At 36.0% G+C, this 27,257-nt stretch overlaps 1 protein-coding gene across 1 annotated transcript in view; it reads left to right on the top strand.

The window, feature by feature from the left end:
• The window catches only part of SLCO6A1 (solute carrier organic anion transporter family member 6A1), a 101,669-nt gene that overhangs the window by 33,133 nt on the left and 41,279 nt on the right, over positions 1-27,257 (top strand). The window contains exons 7-8 of the mRNA XM_034655647.1: positions 11,417-11,561; positions 20,432-20,627. Coding sequence (XP_034511538.1) covers positions 11,417-11,561; positions 20,432-20,627 — 341 coding nt within the window. The remainder of the gene's footprint in view (positions 1-11,416; positions 11,562-20,431; positions 20,628-27,257) is intronic.

Below are 27,257 nucleotides of genomic sequence, written 5' to 3'. Positions count from 1 at the left end.
TGGGAGCATTTAGGCCATTTACATTGAGACTGATTATTGAGAGATGTGATTTTAATGATGCCATGTTGCCAATAAAGTCTTTGTTTCTATGGATTGTGACTTTCTGTTCTGTATCACTCTTGGGGCCTTTATAGTTTTATAGAACCCACCTTAATATCTCCTGTGGGTCTGGTTTCATGGTTATGAAATTGGTCAATGACTGGCAATTCTTGAAGGTCTTTATTTCTCCATCAATTCTGAATGACAGCCTTGCTGGATAAAGCATCCTTGGCTGCATGTTTTTCTCTGAAAGAGCTTTAAAAATGCCCCCCCAACCCTTTCTCTCATTCCAGGTCTGTGTAGACAGGTCTGACGTAATTCTGATACCTTTGCCTTGGTACGTGAGAAATTTCTTTGCCCTGGCCGCTTTCAATACTGTATCCTTGGATCTAATATTTGCGAATTGCACTATGACGTGACGTGGCATAGGTTTCTTGTGGTTGAGCTTGGAAGTGGTCCTCTCTGCCTCTTGGACACGAATACTTGTTTCCTTTGCTAGATTAGGGATGTTTCAGCCACAATTTGTTCAAATATCTCTTCTAGACCTCTGTTTTTCTCCACCCCCTCGGGGATGCCGATGATTCTGACATTGGAACGTTTCACTGAGTCCGTAATCTCCTGTAATGTACATTCTTGAGAATGGATTTTTTTGAGCCCAGATTCTATTTTAGCTTTCTCTTCTACTAACCCATCCTCTAATTTGCCGATACGTTCTTCTGCCTCATTCACCCTGCCCGTCAGAGCCTCTAGTTTTTACTGCATTTGGCTCATAGAATTTTTAATTTCTGCCAGATTCGCGCTCATTTCCGCCCTTAGAGATTCTATATTCTCATTAACATTTTTGCTAATACTTTTTTCAAGTCTACACATCATCTTGACCATTGTTACTCTGAATTCCATTTCTGATAATTTGGTTATATCCACATCCATTAGTTCTGTGGTAGAGGCTCATTGTCTTTTCTTTGCTGGGGGGATTTCTCCTTCTCGACTTTCTGATGAGGAGGGGTTGCGGGGTTGTCCAGAACCCAAATTATTGACCGGGACTTAGGCAGTGTGTACTTGTTTTATAGGGATCTTTGGGATGTGGGCTTCTTGATTTTTCAGGCTGCCTTCTGGGGGAGGGGCCTGCTGTGCTGATACTCAGGCAACCCTGTTTGGGTAGAGTCCCCGTGTCCCCTGCGAGGGGTGATGGGGGTGGGCACACTGTGAGCCGGTATTTCCAGGCTTTTGTTCTCTGGCTGCTTTCCCTGGAGGTTTGCTGAGCCTCTTCTGAGAGTCAGAGCAGCAGCATCCGAATCTCAGCCTCTGTCTCAGAACAGAGGGATCGCGGACCGTTCTCCACTGATGTTCGGGCCACTTTAACTCTGTTTCTGTTGGTGCTGCTCAACCCTGCAGCATCCTGGGATGTGTTCCCCACACCTGGCGTCCCAGCCCTTGCTTCCAGGCCGGCGCATCTCTGTCCTTTGTGTTTCTAACACCGCCAGCTGCCCCGGGCGCACTCCCGGAGCTCCTGGTCTCTGTGTGGTTCCAGTGAGCACACTGGAGCTCCGTTTCAGTCTGGTGGCGCGCGCTCCCAGCTCACAGTCACAGTCTACTCTCTCGTGGTGCTGGTCCGAGAGTCCACTCGCTCCCCCGTGCAGGCAGCTACTGCTTCCCGGCGCCCGTACGCAGCAGCTCCCTCCTCCTTCTGTTTATCTTCCGATATCTGTGTGTGGTTTCACGGCTCCCCACTTCATACCTCAATACTCAGCGCTGGAGATGTTCATTTGTAGAGATCCAGATGTATCTTCCTGTGTCTCAGGCTGATTCCGTGGATGTTCAGGCTGGTCTGGTACTTATCCAGCTCGACTCGGGACCGGCTGAAAAGGGGGACCCCTACTCCTCCGCCATCTTAACTCCATCCATGATTTTTTTTTAATGGTACACAGAATAATGGTGTTTCTTATTGTTGATAGCATTTTAGATTAAATAAAATATGGTATTTTAACCTTTCTGAGCCTCACTTTCTTCAACTGAGAAATTGGTACAATAATGGTACCTTCTCGGGGCGCCTGGGTGGCATAGCGGCTTAACGCGGTTAAGCGTCTGCCTTCAGCTCAGGGCGTGATCCCGGCGTTGTGGGATCGAGCCCCACATCAGGCTCTTCTGCTATGAGCCTGCTTCTTCCTCTCCCACTCCCCCTGCTTGTGTTCCCTCTCTCGCTGCCTGTCTCTATCTCTGTCGAATAAATAAATAAAATCTTTAAAAAAAAAATAATGGTACCTTCTTCAGAGGAATGTAGGGTATATAGATTTGCTGCATTTGGCTCATAGACAGAGACAAAACCCAGCAAATACATAATTAATATGAATGCCTACTTGAGATATTTCTGATTTTAGATTAGGGGAGGAAAGTGCACCAAAAAAATAAGGGAAAGTGTTATAATATTTTCATCTTGATAAGAAGAATGGGTTATCAACTAGAAAATAAATTTAAAAGACTAGTGTGAGGAATTTGATTGACTAAAAAGCTTTGTCTTCCTACACTATTAACCATATAGTTTAGTACCTCCTAGTTCATGACACTTAATTGGTACTGTTTGCTTGAAGTTCAATGTCTGTTTACAAGTTCCTGTTTTAAGGGCTGACATAAAATCATTTCAGTAAGCAAGTTATTCCAGTCAGTAAAATGTATCACCATCATTATAAGACTTACTGACTAATAACTAGTAAAAAAACACATCTTGATTTTTTAGGGATAGTTTTTTTTTCTAAAAGAAAAGTCTTCTTGTCATAAACTTTTATTAAAAGGAGCCAGAGAAGTATCTCTTTTTAGAATGCATTCTCTTTACTCTTTTTTTTTTTTTTAAAGATCAACAGAGATAGAGATAGCCAGCGAGAGAGGGAACACAAGCAGGGGGAGTGGGAGAGGAAGAAGCAGGCTCATAGCAGAGGAGCCTGATGTGGGCCTCGATCCCATAACGCCGGGATCACGCCCTGATCCGAAGGCAGACGCTTAACCGCTGTGCCACCCAGGCGCCCCAACTCTTACCATATTTCTTGCNATAACGCCGGGATCACGCCCTGAGCCGAAGGCAGACGCTTAACCGCTGTGCCACCCAGGCGCCCCAACTCTTACCATATTTCTTGCTCATCCTTACTTATATATTTTAGAAAATTCTTCAATTAAGGAAAGAAAAGAGTTTTATTCAAACTTCAGTAAAAATAATTTTAATTTTAAAATTGATAAAATGAACATAAATAAAAGATAAAAAGCCAGAACAGAGACAAAATATTTAACATATTTATAAAGTTATAATATCCATTGCAAATCCTCAACAAGATATTAGCAAATCAAATCCAACAGTACATTAAAATAATTATTCAATGATCAAGTGGGATTTATTCCTGGGCTCAGGGATGGTTCAATATTTGCAAAACAATCAACATGATATATTACATTAATTTAAAAAAAAGATAAGAACCATATGGTCCTCTCAGTAAGTGCAGAAAAAGTATTTGTCAAAATACAGCATCCATTTTTTATAAAAACCCTCAACAAAATAGGTATAGATGGAACATACCTCAACATTATAAAGGCCATGTTTGAAAGACCCACGACTAATATCATCTTCAATGGGGAAAATCTGAGAGCTTTTCCTCTAAGGTTAGGAACAGGACAGAGATGTCTATTCTCACCATTACTATTTTAACATAGTACTAGAAATCTTAGCCTTGGCAATCAGACAACAAAAAGAAATAAAAGGTATCTAAATCGACAAGGAAGAAGTAAACTTTCACTATTTGCAGAGGATATGACACTTAATGTAGAAAACCCAAAAAAGACTCTACCAAAAAATTGCTAGAATACATGAATTCAGCAAAGTTGCAGGATACAAAATCAACATACAGAAATCTGTTGCATTTCTATACACCAATAATGAAGCAGGAGGCATAGAAATCAAGGAATTGATCTGATTTACAGTTGCACCAAAAACCATAAGATAAGAATAAACCTAACCAAAGAGGTAAAGGATCTGTACTCTGAAAACTATAGAACACTTATAAAAGAAATTGAAGAGGACACAAAGAAATGGAAAAGCATTCCATGCTTATGGATTGGAAGAACAAATACTATTAAAATATCTACACTACCCAAAGCAATCTATGCATTAAACACAATTCCTATCAAAATACCACCAGCATTTTTCACAGCGCTAGAAAAAACAATCCTAAAATGTGTATGGAACCACAAAGCCCCCAAATAACCAAAGCAATCTTGAAAAAGAAAAGCAAAGCTGGAGGAATCACAACTGCAGACTTTAAGCTATATTACAAAGCTGTAGTCATCAAGACAGTATGATACTGACACAAAAACAGACACACAGATCAATGGAACGGAACAGAAAACCCCAAAATGGATCCACAACTATAAGGTCAACTAATCTTCAACAAAGCAGGAAAGAATATCCACTGGAAAAAAAGACAGTGTCTTCAACAAATGGTGTTGGGAAAACTGGACAGCAACATGCAGAAGAATAAAATTGGATTACTTTCTACATCACACACAAAAGTAAATTCAAATGGATGAATGACCTAAATGTGAGACAGGAAATCATCGAAATCCTAGAGGAGAGCACAGGGAGCAACTTCTTTGATACTGACAGTAACAACTTCTTACTAGACACATCATTGAAGGCAAGGGAAATGAAAACAGAAGTGAACTATTGGTATTTTGTCAAGATAAAAAGCTTCTGCACAGCAAAGGAAACAGCAAAACAAAAAGGCAGCCTATATTTGCAAATGACATATCTGATAAAGGGTTAGTATCCAAAATCTAAAGAACTTATCAAACTCAACACCCAAAAACCAAATAATCCAGTTAAGAAATGGGCATAAGATATGAATAGATATTTTTTCTAAAGAAGACATCCAGATGGCTAATAGACACATGAAAATTTGCTCAACATCACTCATCATCGGGGAAATGCAAATCAAAACCATGACAAGATACTGCCTTACACCTGTCAAAATGGCTGAAATTAACAGCACAGGAAACAAAAGGTGTTGGTGAGATGTGGAGAAAGGGGAACCGTCTTGCACTGTTGGTGGTAATGTAAACTGGTGCAGCCACTCTGGAAAACAGTATGGAGGTTCCTCAAAAAGTTAAAAACAGGGGTGCCTGGGTGGCTCAGTCTGTTAAGGTTCTGACTCTTGATTTCGGTTCAGGTCATGATCTCAGGGTCTTGGGATTGAGCCCCACATCAAGCTCCCCACTTAGTGGGGAGTCTGTTGTCTCCCTCTCCCTCTGCTTGCTCTCTCTTTGTCTCTTTCTCTCTCTCAAATAAATAAGTAAATATTTTTTTAAAAAGTTAAGAAAAGAACTACTGTATAATCCAGCAATTGCACTACTAGGTATTACCAAAAGGATACAAAAATACAGATTAAAAGGGGCACACACACCCCAATGTTTATAGCAGCAGCAGCATCAATAGCCAAAATATGGAAAGAGGCCAGATGTCCCATCAATTGATGAATGGTAAAGAAGATGTGTGTATACACACACACACACACACACACACAGGAATATTACTCAGCCATAAAAAAGAATGATATCTTGCCATTTACAATGACATGGCTGGAACTATAGTCTATTATGCTACGTGAAATAAGTCAGTCAGAGAAAGACAAATGCCATATGTGGAATTTAAGAAACAAAATAAATGAACATATGGGAAGGGGAAAAAGGAGAGAGGGAGAGAGAGAAACAAATCATAAGACATTCTTAATGAGAGAGAACAAACTGAGGATTGATGGAGGTAAGTGGGAGGGGGATGGGTTAGATGGGTGATGGCTATTAAGGAGGGCACTTGTTATGATGAGCACTGGTTGCTGAATTCTACTCCTGAACCAATATTGCACTATATGTTAACTAACTAGAATTTAAATAAAAATTTGAAGAAAAAAATAAGTAAAAATAAGTTATAATATCTGTGAGGTGAAAAGTTATAAATAAAAAGTCAAAGGGGGGCACCTGGGTGGCACAGAGGTTAAGCGTCTGCCTTCGGCTCAGGGCGTGATCCCGGCGTTATGGGATGGAGCCCCACATCAGGCTCCTCTGCTGTGAGCCTGCTTCTTCCTCTCCCACTCCCCCTGCTTGTGTTCCCTCTCTCGCTGGCTGTCTCTATCTCTGTCAAATAAACAAATAAAATCTTAAAAAAAAAAAGGTCAAAGGGTTTAAGCTTAAGAATAGAAAGTTGAACAATGAATAAGAACAATAACTATCCATAGCTCTCAGAATATAATGGATTAGAAATATATTTTAAAGAATAAAAATAGAAAGCTTGGAAATTAGGGAAATAAATCAGGGAAAAGAAAAAAACAATGAAATTAAGACTGGCTAGAAGCAGGTAAGGAATAAGATTTTATATGAGAAAACTGTTTTTAAATGTATGGAGCAGAGAGATCAGCACTTTCCCTTCTTTTTCTTCATCTCTTGCCTTAAGTCTCATACCTTATTCACAGAGAAGACATTTATATACTAGAACTCCAGTGAACAAAGAATTGTCAATGAATTTTATGATATGAAAGAACTTTTGAACTAGAAAGGACTAATTGAATTTAAAGTGTTATTCATTACTTGTGTGACTAGAAATGGATGACAGAATATATCAAAGGAAGCTAGTGTCCAAGTTATTTAGATATTATACTGTTGTTAGTCAAAATACTGAACTCTCTTTGAAAGGAAGTCATTACTATCATAGAAAATGGAATCAATGTACATTTGACAGAAGTAATATGATTTTTAAAAATATATTTGTTACTTATATTTATGTCAGGACATCATGTACTATTTTCAGCCTCTGAGTTGTCTACTAGGTTTGATGAAATAAATTTGTGTTTATAGAAGCCGAGTAAGTGAGGTTTCAGGATAGAGGGCTGAAACATTTTTAAACTTGAAAAAGCATTTTCTAGGTGAGGTATTTTACTCTTATTGACAGATTTAATAAAGATAGCCATTACTTATTTTCTACGGCTAATAATAGATGTTCTTCATGAGGAACCAAGACCAGAGCAAAGGCGAAGTTAAATGATCAAGTAAAACACTTGAGAAATTCAAAGTTTATTGGTATCCTCTACAACTTATGTTTTCTTCCTGTTTGTAGACACCAAAGCCTTTTACTGGCCAGATCATTGTCTCCTGGCATGCTACCTTGATTAGGGTAGGAGGTAGATTAATGCTTCTACCACATGAAAGAAAAAGTTCCATAATTAACTGGGACACTACGCAGCCATCTTCAGTGAACCTTGGTTGAGTCTTTGGGAGCTTTTTCCTTCCTGCAACATTTCTCTGCATCAGTTTCCTCGTTGACATTTGTTTTCCACTGCTACTTGAGCTCTGTCCTGTATCTTAGTCTACTGGTCTGTGTCCATTATACCATTTACTTTATATTTTGCTGATCCTGTCCTTGTTTCAGACTCTTACTAAGTAAGTACATGCGGGAGTACCATGTTGATTGGTTACCATTGAAAACCATACCTCCCAGACCAGCATGGACCTCCTCTAGTGTAGTAAAGACCATGGCTTTAGACAAACTCTGTGATGGAGTAGGGCTGGGAGCCACAGTGCTACAGGAAGTGGCTGTTGCATAAAATTACCTGCTACAGTGCAGAACTAATTCAGTTTCTCCTCTTCTTTTTCAACACCTACCATAATTAAGCCTGATTTTATTACACGAAATCCCTTGAATACTGGTTTTATGTCTAGCCTTTTTCTTTGTCACCCATATTTATATTTAAGAAAAAAATAGATTTTTTTTAAAAAGAGGAAAGCCTAGACGCTTCATTGGAAAGGTCTGTTGTATTCTGAGCGTTTGCTATGCTTCCAGTTTCTTTCTAAGTAACATACCCATAGACCTTTCTGAATAAAGTGCCCAGAAGGGTTTCCTTGTGCATGAGTTGCCATGCTCTATATGATATACTTCAAATGTCCTGGTAAAAACTAGGTCTGGGATCAGAACTTGAGCCTAAGGTAGCAATCCTTAGAATTCCCAAAAACCAATTAATTAGATTGAGAAAATATCCAATAGGGACACCTGTTATAAAACAACTAGTTAATTTCTCTTTCTTGGAAGAGTATAAATAGGAGAAAGGCTGGGAAACTTAAACGACACAGCTTTAATAAACTGACATAGAGAAAATGAATGTGCAAAGACCATTGAGATAGAGAAGCAAATGGAGAGACAATATAGTGAGTAGCTGTGATAGAAGTAGATATAGGCACAATAAGCTGACAGAAAGAAACTGAATATCTGGGCCTTTGTAGCAATTAAGACAAAGCAATGGAATGCCCACTAGAGAGCAGACCAGGCAGACCAGGTTAGCTGCCATTTGCTTCTGAATCATTTTCTCTTTCTTTATGAGTGCTGAATCATTCAGCTACTTAGAAAGTGTTTTTGGCATTCTTACTTTACTGTGTAACATTATAATAAGTCTCATCAACTGGATTAACCTATAAGTCTGTTCTTTTTAATTCTAAAGATTCCAAACACAAAAATTATCTAGTGCAGTGGTTCTTAGTGTGGCTCCCAGGCCATCATCATCATCATTGCCTGGGAATTTGTTAAAAATGCAAATTCTTGGACCCTGCTCCAGACCTACTGAATTAGAAACTCTGAAAGTAGGACCTGGTAATCTGTATTTTACACCATCCAAATGATTCAAAGCACACTATAGTTTGCAAACAACAAATCTAATAATTTAGTGTGACTCTCTTATTTTATAAATTATGAAAATGATGTGTATTCTTTCCTGGGTACCTTCTAGGTGCCAGAAATTAAATTATTACGTATATTCCATTCTCATGATCACCTGGAGATATAGATATTATCATTTCCATTTTATAGATGATGAACCAGTAATTTAAAGAGGATGAGTAATTTTTCCAGACATATATATCTTTGGACACACACACACACACACACACACATACAGGTGGCTGAATTGAGGTTGAGAATATAAAAATGTCTCATGTGCCTGACTCTAACACCATTACTGGATCTACTATTAAATAACACTGCCTAAAAATAGGATATGTAAAGACGTGATTTGCTAATTGTTGTTCCAAAAATCAGTTGCAGAGCCAAGATAAAAGCTAGGTTTTCTGTTCCTTATTCTGCCTGTTACATCTAATACAGATTGCCATTTCCTATAAAATCGTATTATAGACCAGTGAAACAGAAGACAGAACTCAGCAACAGATTAATATATATAAAAACTTGCTATATGATAGGGGAGGCACTATAGGGATAGTTGCTCAGTAAATGTGATGACAAATCTGATTCTCTGTATGGTGAAATGAAGTTGGACCTCTACTTATAACAAACAAAGGTGATTTCCAGGTTAATAAAATGTGATGAGAAAAAAAAAAACAGCACAGTTAATGCTAAACGGTGAGAAAAGTGTCTTGTGACCTAGAGGTAGGAAAGGTTAAATAAGTTTGCAATAGTGTGAAATACAAAGTAAAAATTAGTGGATTAAATTATGACAAAGATTTCTGTTTATGAAGGAAACTGCAGACAATGATAAAGATGAGTAACATCGCTCAGTCTAACAAGAGATTAGTATTTAGAATAAACAAGGATTTCTTGAAAAATCTATACAGGAATTTCAGGAAGCCTAATAAAGATATGAATAAGCAGTTCATATATAATAACCAAGCCTAAATAGCTATGAATTACATGAAGAAATGCTCAGTTGGATTTGAATTAAGAAAAGTACCACATAAAGCACTTTACATCCATCAGCGTGGCAAAATTTTAAAAGCCAGCTAATAATATCAAGTATTTGTGATTATGTGGGGTGTACCAGTTATCTATTGCTACATGACAAACCACACCACAACTTAGTGGCTTAAAATAATACAACATGATTTTGCTCGTTAATCTGCAGCTTTGTCAGGGCTTACTCTGCTCAGCTCTACCTGTCAACTAAAGTCAAGTCTGGAATAAAATCATCTGAAGTCTTGTTTACTCAAATATGAGCTGTTGATACTGGGTGTTTGCTGGAACACCCCCACATGGCCTCTCCATCTGGCCTTGACTTTCTCACAACATGGTGAAAGAGTCCCAAAGGCAGAGTCCTGAGAGAGTGAGTGTATACAGCAGAAGTCATATTGTCATTTTATGATCCAACCTCAGAAGTCATACAACATCTCTTGCTTTGTTGAAACAGTCATAAAGGACTTTCCCAGTTCAGTGCCTCCTGATGGGAGAATGGCAAAGTTCTGGAAGGGTATGTGAAACTGAAAATATTGCTCTGATGAATTTTACAAAGTATGAGTTGCTACACGAAGAAAATAGAGCTCTCCTACATTATAGTGGGATTGTAAACGGATACATTTTGGAAAAAAATTAGAGAAATAATGGAATGAAGTATAGTACATCTTAATGCCCTAGCAATCCTGTTCTGGGATATTTACTTCCAAAGACATTCTATCCCAGTCCTTAAGGGTACCTGCATAAGGGTATTTAATATAGCCTTGTTTGTGTCAATGGAAGTTGAAGTGAGCCTAACCTTGTGGGAGTGGATGAATATGGTGGAATTACACTATGTAAATTTAGATAGCACTCAGAAGATGAATTAGATTAATATAGAGAATACGTTTAGATTTTCAAAAATGGTGTTTAGGACTAAAAACAAAAATTTAAGTTAATTTAGCAATAAACAAACATAAAACACCACTGAAATTTTCAAAGATACATACATATATAGGAAATACAGAAATCAGTTTGAAAGTTAATATTTTAATGTTAATTATTGTCATGTTAATTACTATGTATAGTGTAATACTATAATAGGTAATAGTAAACCATCACTATACATCCTCCTAAGGCTTCTGAATAAGTTCAAAAAATTAACTAAAATGCAGAATTTAAGTGACTTCACTGTACGTGGAATTCCAAGGAGTAAAATACTATAGAATCCTAACAGTAATACTAGTGATTTTCCTTGTGCGTTGCTTAAATTATCTTTGTTTTGTTTTTTGTTAAGTAAAAAGATTTGTTAAGAAAAGAAATAGATTAAAGTAAAGCGACATTCTAGATACCTGGTTAATGATATCTATTTTTCCTTAAGTTCTGAAAACTGCCAGACTCACATATAAAAATTATAGGTGGTATGGAGGTCAAATAAATAAAAATGGTTCAAGCACTACATGTCTTTAATGGTATTTGTATATTGGTGAATTGCAAATTTTGATATATACATATATATATATATTCAGTTTAGATTGGGAAAGGCAAAATTTTTGCTAATTGGTCATTAACATGTGAGTGAATAAATCTATTCTTCTTTACTTAACAAAATAAAATAATTTGTATATAACATTTCTATTTCAGGTTCTGTTGAAGAATCCAGTATTTATATGCCTAGCTCTGACAAAAGCTTCAGAATCTTTAGTTTTTATTGGAGCTTCTGAATATTTGCCTGTATATATAGAAAATCAGTTTTTATTAAAATACTCTACAGCAACTAAAATTGCAGGTAGACCTTTTCTGCTCATTGTACTCATTTTGAAGTTTGTATATCAAGTTTTCTTATATGTATTTATGAATATTTCAAATAAGCATAAAGTAGGAATAATAGCATTTGCTCAAGTTTTATTTATCTTATTTTATTTTATTATTTTTCAGTGATTCTGTACATTACTCAGTGCTCATCACAATAAGTGTACTCTTAATCTCCTTTATTTTACCTACTCCCCCATCCACCTTCCCTCTGGCAACCACCAGCTTGTTAGCTGTATTTAGAGTCTGGGTTTTTGTTTGTCCCTTTTTTCTTTGTTCATTTGTTTTGTTTCTTAAATTCCACATATGAGTGAAGTCATATGGTATTTGTTTTGTCTGACTGACTTATTTCGCTCAGCATTATACCCCCAGGACCATTCATACGGTTGTGAATGGCAAGATTGCATTCTTTTTATGGCTGAGTAATATTCCATTGTATATATATTCCGCATTGTCTTTATCCATTCATCTATCAATGGACACTTTGGCTGCTTCTACAATTTGGCTTTGTAAATAGTGGCTGTACCAGTTTGCATCCCCACCAACAGTGTACAAGGGTTCCTTTTCCTCCACATCTTTGCCAACAGTTTGTGTTTTTGATTCTAACCATTCTGACATGTGTGAGGTGATATCTGATTGTGGTTTCAATTTGCATTTCCCTAATGATGAGTGATGTTGAACATCTTTTCACGTGTCTGAAATATGTCTCTTGTAGGCAGTATATAAGTTCTATTTTATTTATTTATTTGAGAGAGAGAGAGAGAGAGGTGGGGAGATGGGCAGAGGGAGAGGGAGAGAGAGAGAATCTTAAGCAGGCTCCACACTAGGTGTGGAGCCTGATGTGGGGCTTGATCTCACGACCCTGAGATCATGACCTGAGCCCAGATCAAGAGTTGGGCGCTTAATCAACTGAGTCAACCAGGTGTCCCTCCCCCACTTCTTTTAGGGAGAGAAAGAGATACACATGTTATTTTTAATCCCTTCAGTCTAAATGGGGACACTTAGACCATTTACTTAAAAATAATTATTGATAGGTACATACTAATTACTATTGAGTTTACTGTTTTCTGGTTATTTTTGTAATTCTACTCTGTTTCTTTCTTCTCTTCTAATTGATGACTTTCTTTAGTGTTACGTTTGGATTGCTTTCACTTTATCTTTTATATGTCATTATAGGTTTTTGGTTTGTGGTTACCATGAAGTTTATATATAGCATCCCAAGTATGTGACAGTCTGTATTTGGTTGATGGTTGCTTTAGTTTGAACACATTTTAAAAGCTCTATATTTTTACTCTCTACCCTCCATGTTTTATATATGTGCTTTTGCATTTTTAAAGTTTATGAAACTGTTAACTAGTTTTTTAGAGGTAATTGATTTTACTACTTTTGTCCTTTAACCTTCATACTAGCTTTATAGGAGATCTACAAGTTTTACTCTATATTTGCTTTTACCAGTGAAATTTTTCCTTTCATAATTTCTTACTTCTAGTTATGGCTTTTTATTTTCCACTTAAGAAGTCCTTTTAACATTTCTTACAAGGCTAGTTTAGTGGTGATGAATTCTTAACTTTTATTTATCTGGGAAATTATTTTTCTTGCCTTCAATTCTGGATGATAACCTTTCTGGGAAGAGTATTCTTGGTTGTAGTTTTTTTCTTTCAACACTTTGAATATTTGTGCTACTTCTTTCTGGCCTGCAAATTTTCTGCTGAAAAATCAGCAAATAGCCTTACAGGATTTCCCTTGTTTGTCACTAGTCGCTTTTTCTTGCTGCTTTTAAGATTCTTTATCACTGGGGCTCCTGGATGGCGCAGTCGTTAAGCATCTGCCTTTGGCTCAGGGCGTGATCCCAGCATTCTGGGATCGAGCCCCACATCAGGCGCCTCCACTAGGAGCCTGCTTCTTCCTCTCCCACTCCCCCTGCTTGTGTTCCCTCTCTTGCTGGCCGTCTCTGTCAAATAAATAAATAAATAATCTTTTAAAAAAAGATTCTTTATCATTAATTTTTGACATTTTAATTATTATGTGTTGTGCACTTTCTTGGATTCATCTTGTTTTTGACTTCTGCATTGCTCCTGTCCCACCTCTCTTCCTTTCCCCTTATAAATAGCCATTATTCTAAAGTTATTACAACATCTGGGACTTCAAGGGATATAGGAACAATAACTAAATTTAATTGGTGGTTAATCTGCTGTAAATATCAATTCCTTGATAACTGTTTTCACTGGGCATGAGGTCTATTGAATTCAGTTATTGCTCATTCTAATTCTCTTACCACCCCTGCTTCCTTTAAGGCCATAATCAAGGCTGGGATTTTCCGTTCTCCTCCCAGGATTCTATGTTATTTCTGTTGGACCCTACAAGAGGAGATAGGGACACAGGTTTTGGTATTTCAATTTATGTATTTCATCTTTACTTTTGGAGTTTAGGAGCATATATAGTACAAGTTTTTAAATATAATTACCAGTTATACATTTTGGAATTTAATATACAATTGAAAGCCACAGCATTAGTATATTGAAGCCACAACAAAAGTGCACTGAAGTCCAAAGCCTCACCCACAAGGTCATTTTACCTCCTTTTCTGAGGCAGTTTAAGAGTCCAAATTCTATTCAGTGTCTTATCTATGATTTTACACAGGAAAATGTTTTTCTTAGGGAAATCTTCCTGAGAGGGTCACAATATTATAGCAAAACAACTGAGATGTTTTACTTTTGTCCTAGAATGGATCCAAGGTTGGCATGACAGACTGTAGGAGGAATTAGGCCCTCAGACAGCCTAGCTATTACCAATTTACATTAACAAGTAATTGCTCACTCCGCTATCTCATCAACAAACCAAATCAAATCAACTTCTAATGATTCACTGGTTTCTGTCCATAGTGGTTGTAAATTTCCCTCTTTTCACATGCATTATAATTGTACATTTCTATAACTGTTGTCTGAAACCAAGAGGAATCCTCTGTCTAAGCAGTGTGAGTCTTAATAATAGTTGTTACAGTGTGGCAAATCTCAGCTTTTTATGGTTTGAGATCTCACATTTAGGTCCTTAATCCATTTTGAATTTATTTTTGTACAGTGTAAGAAAGTGGCCCAGTTCCATTTTTTGCACATCAATGTCCAGTTTTCCCAACACTATTTGTTGAAGACACTGTCTTTTCCCCATTGCTATTCTTTGCTTTGTTGAAGATTTATTGATCATGTAGTTTTGGGTTTATTTCTTGGTTTTCTATTCTCTTCTCTTGATCTCTTTATCTATTTTTGTGCCAGTATCATACTATTTATGTAAAGCTTTGTAATACAGCTTGAAGTCTGGAATTGTGATGCCTCCAGCTTTGCTTTTCTTTTTTAAGGCGACTTTGGCTATTTGGGATCTTTTGTGGTTCCATACAAACTTTAGGATTATTTGTTCTAGCTCTGTGAAAAATGCTATTGGTATTTTGACAGGGACTGCATTAAATGTGTAGATTGCTGGGGCGCCTGGGTGGCACAGCGGTTAAGCGTCTGCCTTCGGCTCAGGGCGTGATCGTAGCGTTGTGGGATTGAGTCCCACATCAGGCTCCTCTGCTGTGAGCCTGCTTCTTCCTCTCCCACTCCCCCTGCTTGTGTTCCCTCTCTCTCTGGCTGTCTCTATCTCTGTCAAATAAATAAATAAAATCTTTAAATAAAATGTGTAGATTGCTTTCGGTAGTATAGACATTTAAACAATATTTGTTCTTCCAATCCATAAACATGGTATGTTTTTCCATTTCTTTGTGTCATCTTCAATTTCTTACATCAGTGTTTTATGGTTTTCAGAGTACAGGTCTTTTACCTCTTTGTTTAAGCTTATTCCTAGGTATTTTATTATTTTTGGTGCAATTGTAAATGGCATTATTTTCTTAATTTCTCTTTCTGCTGCTTTGTTATTAGTCTATAGAAATGCAACAGATTTCTGTAGGTTGATTTTGTATCCTGTGACTTTATTGAATTTATTTATTCCAATGATATACTTGGATTATTTTCTCATTATTTTTTACATATTTATTACTGGTTTTTGATTTATGGTTACCATTAGGTTCGTATATAATATCTTCTGTGTAAAGCAGTCTATATTAAGTTGATGGTCACTTAAGTTTGAGCCTCTTCTTTACTTTTCAACCCTTCCTCTATGTTTTTAGTAGATAGCATCATAGTTTATGTCCTTTTATTTTGTGAGTTCCTTGACTGATTTCTACAGATATACTTATTTTCACTTCTTTTTAAACTTCCTATTTTTCTTACTCTTACTTATTTTTTTTCCCTCACAGAGTCCCCTTTAACATTTCTTACAGGGCTTTAGTGGTTATGGACTCTTTTAGCTGTTGTTTATCTGGGAAACTCTATCTCTCCTTCTATTCTGAATGTTAGCCTTGCTGGATTGAGTATTCTTAGCTGTAAATTTTTTCCTTTCATGTCATTTTCTTCTGGCCTGCAAACTTTCTGCTGAGAAATCTGCTGATAGCCTTCTGGTGTTTTCCTTGTATGTAACTGTCTTCTCGTAGTGCTTTTAAAATTCTCTCTTTATCACTGCTTCTTGCCATTTCAGTTACTGTGTGTCTTGATGTGGACATCTTGGGTTGATTTTGTTGGGGGATATCTGTGCCTCCTGGATCTGGATAACTGATTCCTTCCTCAGACTAGGGAATATTCAACTATTTTTTTCTTTTTCTGGGATCACTATAATGTGAATGTTGTTGTGCTTGATGGAGTCACTGAGTACTATAAGTCTATTCTCATTTTGCATAATTTTTTTCCTCACCTGCTCAGCTTGATTTCTTTCCATCACTCTATTCAAGTCTCTAATTTGTTCCTCCGCTTCCTCTAGCCTGCTATTTATTCCATCTAGTGTATTTTTAATTTCGTTTGTTGTGTTCTTCATCTGATTGGTTCTTTCTTGCATTTTCTATCTCTTTTTTAAGGGTCTCACTGAATTCTCCACTCTTCTCAAGTCCAGTGAATATCTTTTTGGTCATTACTTTGAATTCTCTATCAAGCATACTACTTATATCTGTTTCACTTAGATCTCTTGCTGTGGTTTTGTTTTGTCCTGTTATTTCATTTGGGACATATTCCCCTGTCTCCTCATTTTGTTTAACCCTCTGTGTCTGTTTCTCTTTGTTAGAGAGGTCAGATATGTCTCCTACTTTTGAAAGTAATGGCCTTATGAAGAAGAGGTCCTGTAGTGCTCTATAGGGCTGAGTCCTCAGTTCACTAGAACCTGGCACTTCAGGGTCGTCTCCTATGTGTGTTGTTTGTGCCCAGCTCTTGTATCCTGGCTGCATTGGTTGAATTTTCAACTGTTTTGTTTCCTTTTGGTGTAGGCTTCAAAGAGCTAGCCATTTAATTGTTGAACTCCCTGTGCCAGTATTTTCTTATTGCCTAGGGCAAGAGCCTGACAGACAGTATTTTCCTAGCTGAGTTGGGTTCTCAGTTTTTTGCTCACAAATGTTTGTGATTTTCCCAAATCTGTAGTTGTTGGGTTCAAGCTAAATAAACCAAGGGCCTTTTCCTGGGTCAGTTATATGCCATGGGGATGGAGATAGGACTTGGAGCTCAAACATTTTATATAGACTGCCATCCATTCCCCTTGTTTTTATCTTTATCTCAACTCCTGCTTTTAATGGTACCTATTGCTCTTCATTTCTGAGGTTCTGGGGTAATGGTTTGCCTCTTCTTGACTTCCTTACCTTCAGGCTTACTTCTCACCCTCTGAAGTCTGATTCAGTTCCAATTCCCACAATTTTCTTGATAAATATTGCCTCAACTCTATTAATTTGTACTTTTTTTTTTTGTAATGAATTTGTTTGTGAATGTCTACCTTTTTTCAAACATTCATATATTTACTGTGTTCCTGGATACTTTTCTAAGCAATTAAATATTGAGTCACTTAATTCTAACAACCTTATCATGGTGGCATAATTATTTATAGGTTTTCCTTAGTAGCATCTCATACATTTAGATGTAATTTTCATTATTTTTCTGTTGTAAGTATTTTTAAGTTATGATTCTTATCATGTTTTTATTTAAGTCATGTCTTATTGAGAAAAGATTTTTAGTTTTTAAATATATGGTTTTGTTTCTCTTTTTAAATAACTATTCACATCAAGTAATACTTTCCATATCTTTAGTAATGTTGTAAGCTAAGTCTCTGTTTATGAGAAAGCTGAGACAAAATACTTTGCTTACGGTTTCTTAATTTTCTGGGCAATTTTAACATTTATTTTATACAATGTCTTTAGGTATATATATATGTTTATGAGCTACATTTCATGGCACATTTTAAAATATTTTATTTATTTATTTGACAGAGAGAGACAGTGAGAGAGGGAACACAAGCAAGGGGAGTGTGAGAGGGAGAAGCAGGCTTCCCGCTGAGGAGGTAGCCCGATGCTGGCTCCATCCCAGGACCCTGGGATCATGACCTGAGCCGAAGGCAGACGCTTAAGGACTGAGCCACCCAGGCACCCCTTCATGGCACATTTTCTAGTACTTTATTTTCAGACTTTTCTTTAAAAAATATCCAATTTGATAATCTGTCATTTTAATAGTTAGGCTTTATCCATTTATCGTTATTGTGGATTCTGACATTTTTAAGTAGCTTTTAACTTCTTACTTATATTTCTTTATTACCCTTCAAATTGCTTCTTTTCTCCCCTACTATCCTGTCCTCTCTCAATGGACTCATTTTTCTTTTTTTTCATCTTATTCCCTTTGTTTTCTTCAGGAGATTTTAACTACGTGTTGATAGTTCACTAGCCCCAGTCTTCAAGAGTGAGTGAATGTGTTCATGTCTAGTCTAGATTATTAATTTTATCATTTTATGAATTAGCTATAATTATCATTCTTTTGCAAGTAACGTGCTATTTGGCAGATTTCACGATTTTTGCTTTATTCTTGATGGTATGAAGTTTTCTTACCTTACTTCTGTGTGTCTTAGGATAGATTTAATTATTTATTCTTAATCATTCTCGTAGTTGGAGACTAGTTTTATTCCCAGAACTAATATATTTTTTAATGATGGAAATTTCTCATTCTCAGTTTCAATTCTTCACATATTATTTCTCTGACATTCATTCCATTATACTTCTCACAAGTCCTGTAAAACATTTTGTAGTGCCTCTTATTCTTTTCCCACTGTGTTTTTTTTAAAGTTACTTTCTGATTAGTTTTAAATTTACAAAAAAAAAATGAAGATAGTACAGACAGCTCCCATACACTGCACACCTAGTTTCCCTTTTATTAACATCACATTAATATGGTAGTTTTGTTACAATTAATGAACCAGTATCAATACTAACTAAAGTCACTATTTTTATTTCCTTTGCTTTTATATAATGTCACTAAAGTCACTATTTTTATTTCCTTTGCTTTTATATAATGTCCTTTTTTCTATCCCAGGATCTCATTTAAGATATATTATATTTAGTTTTCATATCCCTTAGGATTCTTTTGGGTTTGACAGCTTCTAAGTATTCCATTGTTTTTTATGACCTTGAACAGTTTTGAGATGTGCTGGTCAGGTATGATCTAGAATGTTCCTTGATTGGGAATTGTCTGATTTTTCCCCCCTGTGATTAGAAGGGGTTATGGGTTTTAGAGGGAGGATCATAGAAGTAGAGTGGCATTTTCATCAAATCATATGAAGGGTGCACACTCTCACCATAGCTTACTACTTTTGAATTTGACCTTGTTCATCTGGGTAATGTTTATCATATTTCTCCACTGTGCTCATTGTCTTTTAACTGCTTATCTTGGTTATTCTCCTTTCACTCTTTTTTTTTTAATTACATAGTGCATGAAAAACATGATGCTGTCTTCCAATTTATTAACTGCAAATGTCTCTGGCCTGGGACTTCAGTTTTTATTTTAACAATTATTATGTTTAACAATAATTATTATGTTTAACAATTATTATGTTTAACAATAACATTTTTAAATGTCCAGGTTTATTAATTTTTTTATTCATCTGCTCTTTTCATTCCTTTCTCTTTTTTATTTTATTTCTTCATTTTTATGGCAGTTAAACTTTATCTTTTTAAGCATTCTAAAATTACTTATTTACAAGCTTCCCACAGATCCTCAATGATATAAATTGAATCTGATGTTAATGGGACTTTATTTTGCCTTATATTTCTCTTGCTATATTCCTATTTAAATCTACCACTTCTTTATATTTGGAGCAAAGGAGATTATATCAAGGTACGCATTTACTGTACTACTTTCATATGACTATTTTCTAATTATACGTCTTCTTCCTCCTCTTTCTTATCCTCCTCCTGCTTGCCTCTATCTAATCCTTTATGCTTGACTGAAAAGAACTATTCCTGATAATGGCTATTCTGAAATCCCACTTTGTTGTGAGATTGTTAATATTGCACACCCATTCACAGAACCAGTGGGTAGCTTAGTTTAATTCTTGGTAATGAACCTCTGTTTTTGAATTCTTGTCATGGGCATGTCTCTTGATGTAAAGTATAAATCTAGGCAACTATCCAATAATAGCTCTGAATAAGACAGTTCTCATCTTCTGTTTTGCATGAATTAAGTTCTGGGTTTGTCTTAGATGCCATTACCACATAGGAGCAAAACTTCGTCATCATTCCGTTAGGCCTATAGTTTTAGCCCTACTCCCAAATTTGTACTCTTAAGGTTCAGGTTTGTTGAGATGTTTATCATGCCTTTAAATTTTCATTGTCTTTTTATTTAAATCTATGTTTGCTTTATGTTTAGAGCAGGGGGATTGCATCTACATATAAATTTTCTGTACTATCTTTAGCTGACTTTTTTTTTTTAAACTGTTTTCTTTCCTTCTCCACCTTTCTTTCAGGATTTGTTTTACTTCCAGGAGGTGGACTTGGCCAGCTTCTGGGAGGTATCATTGTTTCCACGTTACGCCTGTCTTGTAAAGCCCTTATGAGATTTGTGATGGTTACATCTGTTATATCACTTACATTCTTTGGTTTTGTAATTTTTGTACACTGTAATCCAATACCACTTGCTGGGATCAATGAAGATTATGCCGGGTAAATATTATTTTGTATATTGGATTTTTACATTTGAACCAACAGTGTATTTCTCAGTCAGTTAATAATTATCTAGTAACCCTATAAGTTTATACCATTCTTGGAATTATTCAACATGTAAAATAAATATAAAGCATAATTTCATCTTTCATATTAAGGGCAGAAATATCATGATAGTAGCTTGTGACATGCTGCTTATGCATAAAGTACTAAAGAAAAAAAAGGCATTGAAGTGATTCAGAACCTAGAAGTAATATTCTGTATTAAAGTGGCTAACAGCTAAGAGACAATACTGACTATATGCAGCCTTATCTTGTGTTCCTGAAATGGTATATCTGCCTTTTTATAGACATCAAAGTATAGAACTGAAGTACCTCTGAAAGAATGTGTAAGTAAGGTCTCCTTTAAGCTAAACATGCAAAAATTCAAAGAACTTGGCAGAGATTGATATTAAATACAGGGGAATAGATTTTCAATAGAAAACCTAAGGATTGAGCAAGTAAAGTAAGTAAAAAAATAAGAGTTCACTTCTACCTACGCTGGAGTAGCTTGTGGCAGACCAATGCTCCCACTGAGAACAACTATAAAAAACTGAATCAAGTTTAAAAGATTTGTCTCAAGGCATCAGAGGATTGTTTAGGCAAATAGAAATTCAAAGGCCAAAATTCTGAAATAAGGCAGACCCTTAAGAAGAGAAGCAACTTTTTGCAGCTGGATACTTCAGAGATATTTGCTAATTCTCAACATTGTCAAGAAGCTGAGAATCTGGGCAAAGGTCTGGGCAAAAAGCATCTAGTTAGATGATAAGAAATCAGCACACATTTGTGACAGATGCATCAACCTAGAGAGAAAAAATAGGGTTGGGCAGGATATCAGAGAGAAGAGAGAGAGAGACAAATGAGGCAACACTCTGTTGGGTTTTCACTCAGTACATTTGCTGAATTATAAATGTAAGTTGCTGAAATCAAGCAGAAATCTTATAAAAAGTAGAGGAAAAGTCTAGCAGTACTGTGATACTCTGTAGTAGATAAGAGTGAGTTTAGAATACACTGGGGAGGGGAACTGTGATAAACACTGCATGTTCTCTGATATCTCTGTAAGGCTAAGACCTAAGAGGGAGGAACTTCCAGAAGTACTGTAGCCTACCCAGGAGTTAATTTGGTCTCTAATTGGATTAATTTGGTCAGCCAGCACTCTAACTAGCAGCAGAAAAAACCAACACTCCAAAAAAAAAAGATAATACCAAAAATTATCAGACAAAACAGACAAGAGAACAGACCACAGGGGATCCAGATAGCATCATTATCAAATAACAATGTTAAAACAATATTGATATGACCAATAATACAAATGACCAAGAATTTCTCTTCAGAAACCATGGGTTCAGAAGAGAGTAAAACAATATCTTTGGAATCCTGGAAGACAAAAAACAAAACAAAACAAACTGTCAACTCATAAATCATTATCCAGTGAAAATATCCTTCAAGAGTGAAAATGAAATAAAGATATTCTCAGGCAAAAGATAACTCATAAAGTTTGTTATTATCTCTAAAAGAAATTAAGTATTTTTTCAGTCTGAAGCAAAATAATCTTAGTGGAAAACTTGAAGGATAAAGGAAGAGTAAAAGAAGTGAAAAGTATACTAGGAAGTAGGCTAAATTTTCATCTGAAGCTTAAAATATATGTAACTCTCAAAATCAAAGAAGTATAACATTGTCTGGTGTAGTTTTTCAAAGGTTATAGATGTATATATGACAACTATAAAGGGAGAGAAGAAAAGGACCTCTGTGTTTATAAGACTTATACATATTAAATATTGTGGTAAAATATCAACTCAAAGTAGAAAAGTAAGTATATATACATAAAGTTTAGGTATCTATATCTGTATTTCCTGTCTTTGTATGGGTTGCACACTAAGATTGTTTTTATATTAGTGTCATGAAAAACAATAAAGAACAATAGGACTTATAGTTTCTACTCCAGTATGTAAAGAACTCGTAGGGGCGCCTGGGTGGCACAGTGGTTAAGCGTCTGCCTTCGGCTCAGGGCGTGATCCCGGTGTTGTGGGATGGAGCCCCACATCGGGCTCCTCCGCTATGAGCCTGCTTCTTCCTCTCCCACTCCCCCTGCTTGTGTTCCCTCTCTCTCTGGCTGTCTCTCTCTCTGTCAAATAAATAAGTAGAATCTTAAAAAAAAAAAAAAAAGAACTTGTAAGTCATCACTCCCATCCTCACAATAAGAAAAGGGTTGAACAAATAAAAAAATCAATAACAAGGGCGCCTGGGTGGCACAGCAGTTAGGCATCTGCCTTCGGCTCAGGGCGTGATCCCGGTGTTGTGGGATCGAGCCCCACATCAGGCTCCTCTGTTATGACCCTGCTTCTTCCTCTCCCAAAAAATCAATAACAGAGGGAAGACTGGGCAAACTGCTGCCCCCCGAAGTGGAGAGAAAAGCGAATAGAGAGAATTGTAGTTTCCTGGGAACAGAAGCCATTGGAACTGAATATTAAACAGCACTTGACTAATTGCTGGAGGTGGAACATGTAGTAACTTAAGAGTTAAAATCTCCTGGGGACCCAGTTGTAGGAGGACCCCACACACTTTCATGACTCTAAACATCCAGGTGCTCTACCAGGTTCTCACAGTGGAAACTGAGAGAAAAATCATCTTGTGTTTTGGGCTGGAGGAGAAGGAAAATAACCATTTGAAATAATACCCAGGAGACGTCCGCTGTCTGTAACAGAAGCCTACCCTGTAGGAAACTACTTTTCCAGAGTTTCCCCTGCCAAACTTTAAAAAGGAGGGCAATCAGACAAGTCAATCCTTCTCTAACCTTCCTGTCTCACATAAGGGAAGGGAGAAAAAAGGGTAGAAAACTTCTGAAGGTCACAGCTTAGAGACTCAGGGGCACAGGGACAGAAAGAGACACAAAATCAAAGATTTAATCTTAAGATTATAGAGTGCTTTCTGTCAACAATATCTTAGCACCACACCAATAGATATCCAATGTTATAACAGAGAAGCACAACTGAGAGAGCTGCAAGACACACACTATTTAATAAAAAGATTTTAGAGAAACTCAAAGACAACCGGGAAGACAGAATGAGGATACCATGGGAAACTGTGGCCTTTGTCACCTATAGCTACAACAAACTTTAAACACAACCTAACTCCTAGACAGATAAACATAAAAACCTCATACTAAAAGGCCTATTTACCTCTGTTCTTAACATGATACCTAATATCTGACTTTCAACAAACACATTACAAGGTATTCTAGGACAAGAAAACATGCAAACTGAAAAAACACAGCACCAGTCAGACCCAGACTCAGATATGGCACAGGTTTGGGAACATAAAATAGCTATGATTTATATGCTAAGGGCTCTAATGGGAAAAAATGGGCAACATGAAAGCAAAAATGGGTGATGTAAGAGAAATAGAAATTCTAAGAAAAAAATCAGTAGTAAATTCCAGAAAGGAAAAAAATATAACAGAAATGAAGAATCCCTTTCATGGGCCCATCAGTAGACTGGAGAGAACTGATGAAAGTACCAATGACTGTGAAGATATGTCAATAGAAACTTCACAAACTGAAAAATACAGAGAAAAAGATTAAAAAAAAAAACTGAAACAGAATATCCAAGAACTGTGCAGCAATTACAAAGGTGTAACAAATATACAACACAAACACCAGAAGGAGAAGGACAGGGAGGAACAGAAGAAGTAAGTAATAATGGCTGTGAATTTTCCAGAATTAATAAGCACCAAATTACAGATCTGGGAAGCTCAGAGAACACCAAGAAGGAGAAATACCATAAATAAATAAATAAATAAATAAATAAATAAATAAACAAACAAACAAACTAAAATAAAATAAAATTACAACTAGGCATATTATATTCAACCTGTAGAATCAGGAAACACTGACAAAATCCTGAAAGAAGCCAGGAGAAAAAAACCTCACTGATAGAAGATTGAGGATTATTTATCTCAGACTTATCTTACAAACCATACAAACAAGAAGAGAGTGGAATGAAATATTTAAAGGACTGAAAAAAAATCATTAACCTAGAATGCTGTGTGCAATGAAACTGTCCTTCAAAAATGACATAGAAATAAAGATATTCTCAGGTAAACAAAAAATACAGGAATTGCAAACCTGCTTTGCCAGAAATGTTTAAGGAAGTTCTTCAGAAAAAAGAAAGATGGTATGAATCAGAAATCTGAGTCCAACTAAAGGAACAAAGAAACATGCTTTGCAAGTAACTTGCTTTGCAAGAAATGTTTATAGAAGTTCTTCGGAAAAAAGAAAAATGACATGAGTCAGAAATTTGAGTTTATGTAAGAAACAAAGAACACCAGAGAATGAATAAATGAAGGTATACTATTTCATTTTTTATTTTTAATTGGTGTAATTGAGGACTTGTGTTCAAAATAATAACGGTCATAAGATGTTAATTGTTTATGGATAGTGAAATGGATGACAGAAATCTTATAAATGAAGAAGGAAGAATTGAGAGTATTCTCTTATAAGATACCTTTGCTACCCATGAAGTGGTATAGTGTTATTTGAAAGTAGACATAACTTGCTCGTATACTGGGAGTTCTAGGGAAAGTCCTAAAACATTTTTAAGAAATATTGTTGCTGGGATGCTTAGGCAGCACAGTTGCCTGAGCATCTGACTTGGTTTCGGCTCAGGTCATGATCTTGGGGTCCTGGGATTGAGCTTCCTGTTGGGCTCTGTGTTTGGGAGGCAGTCTGTTTGAGGGTTCTCTCTCTCCCTCTGCCCCTCCCCCTGCTCATGCATATGCTCTCTCTCTCTCTCAAATAAATAAATCTTTGAAAATAAAAATAAAAAGTTTAATTGCTATTCTAATAGATGAGAGAAAATAGAATCTCATAAAGTACCCAATTAAGACCATAGCAGGCAAAAAAAAAAAAAAAAAAAAAAAAGGAGGGAAAGATGAAAGCAAGAAAGAACAACTGGTTGGCGTGTAATTGTTCATAGTCATGTCTTATGATCTTTTGTATTTGTGTTGTGTCATTTGTGATGTCTCCTCTTTCATTCATAATTTCATTTGCTTGAGTCCTCTTTTTTTCTTGACAATTCTAGCTGAAAGTTGTCTCTTTCATTTGTCTTTTCAAAAAACTATCTTTTGGTTTCATAGATCTTTCCTATTGTTTCATTAATCTTTATTTCATTCATTTCTGTTCTGATCTTTGTCATTTCCTTCCTTTTACTAACTTCGGGCTTAGTTTGTTGTTTTGCTAGTTCCTTGAAGTGTAAAGTTACGTTGCTTATTTGAGATCTTTCTTTTTTCTTAATGTAGGCATTTATTGCTGTGAACTTCACTCAGAATTTCTTTTGCTGCATCCTATAGGTTTTGGTATGTTACATTTCTACTTTTATTCATCTCAAGGTATTTTTAAAATTTCTCTTTTGATTTCTTCTTTGATCCATTGGTTGTTCACTAGCATGTTTTAAATATCACATATTAGTGAATTTTCCAGTTTTCTTCTTGAAATTGATTTCTCGTGCCATACTATTGTTGAAAAAGATGCTTGATATGATTCCACTTTTCTTAAATGTAATAAGACTTATTTTGTGCCCTACTATACAATCTTTTCTGGAGAATGTTCCATATGTACTTGAGAAGAATATGTATTCTCTTGCTGTGGATGTAATGTTGTGTAAATGTTTGTAGGTCCATCTGATCCAATGTGTAGTTTAAGTCCAATGTTTCTTTACCGATTTTCTGTCTGGATGATCTATTCTTGTTGAAAGTAGGGTGTTAAGTCCCATACTATTATAGTATTATTATAGTACTGCTGTCTGTTTTTCCCTTTATGTCTGCTAAAATTTGCTTTATATATTTAGATGTTCCTCTGTTGGATAAATATTTGCAAATGTTATATTCTCTTACTGGATTGATTCTTTTTCATTATAAAATGATATTTAACTCTTATTACAGTATTTCGTCTACCCCGGCTTTCTTTTGGCTTCTATTTGCATGGAATCTTCTTTCATCTCTTTACTTTCACTCTGTGTGTGTCCTTACATCTGAAGTGAGTTTCTTATAGGCAGTATATAGATTGGTCTTGTTTTGTTTTGTTTTATCCATTCAGTCATTCTATGTTTTTTAATTGGAGAATGTCATCCATTACATTTAAAGTGATTATTGATAGGTATGTACTTACTGCCATTTTGTTAATTATTTTCTGGCTGTTTTGTAGTTCCTGTTTCCTTTTGTCTTCTCTTGCTTTCCTCCTTGTGGTTTGGTGATTTTCTGCAATGGTATGCTCAGATTCCTTTCTCTATATCTTTTGTGTGTCTACTATAGGTTTTTGGTTTCTGGTTACCATGAGGTTTACATAAAATATATTTTTAACGGTCATTGTTAAGCTGATAACAGCTTAACCTTGAACATATACTAAAGCTCTAATTTTTTACTCTCACCCTACATTATATGTTTTTGATGTCACAATTTATGTCTTTTTACCTTGTGCATCCATTAACAAATTCTTGTAGTCATATTTATTTTTAATAACTATATTAACCAGATAAACCTTATCTATAACTATAATTACCTATAATTAGTTGAAACTTATCATTCAGCCTAGCTTGGG

Source organism: Ailuropoda melanoleuca, chromosome 3, assembly GCF_002007445.2.
Source record: "Ailuropoda melanoleuca isolate Jingjing chromosome 3, ASM200744v2, whole genome shotgun sequence".
Taxonomy (NCBI): Eukaryota; Metazoa; Chordata; class Mammalia; order Carnivora; family Ursidae; genus Ailuropoda; species Ailuropoda melanoleuca.
This window is presented reverse-complemented; position numbering and strand designations above follow the sequence as displayed.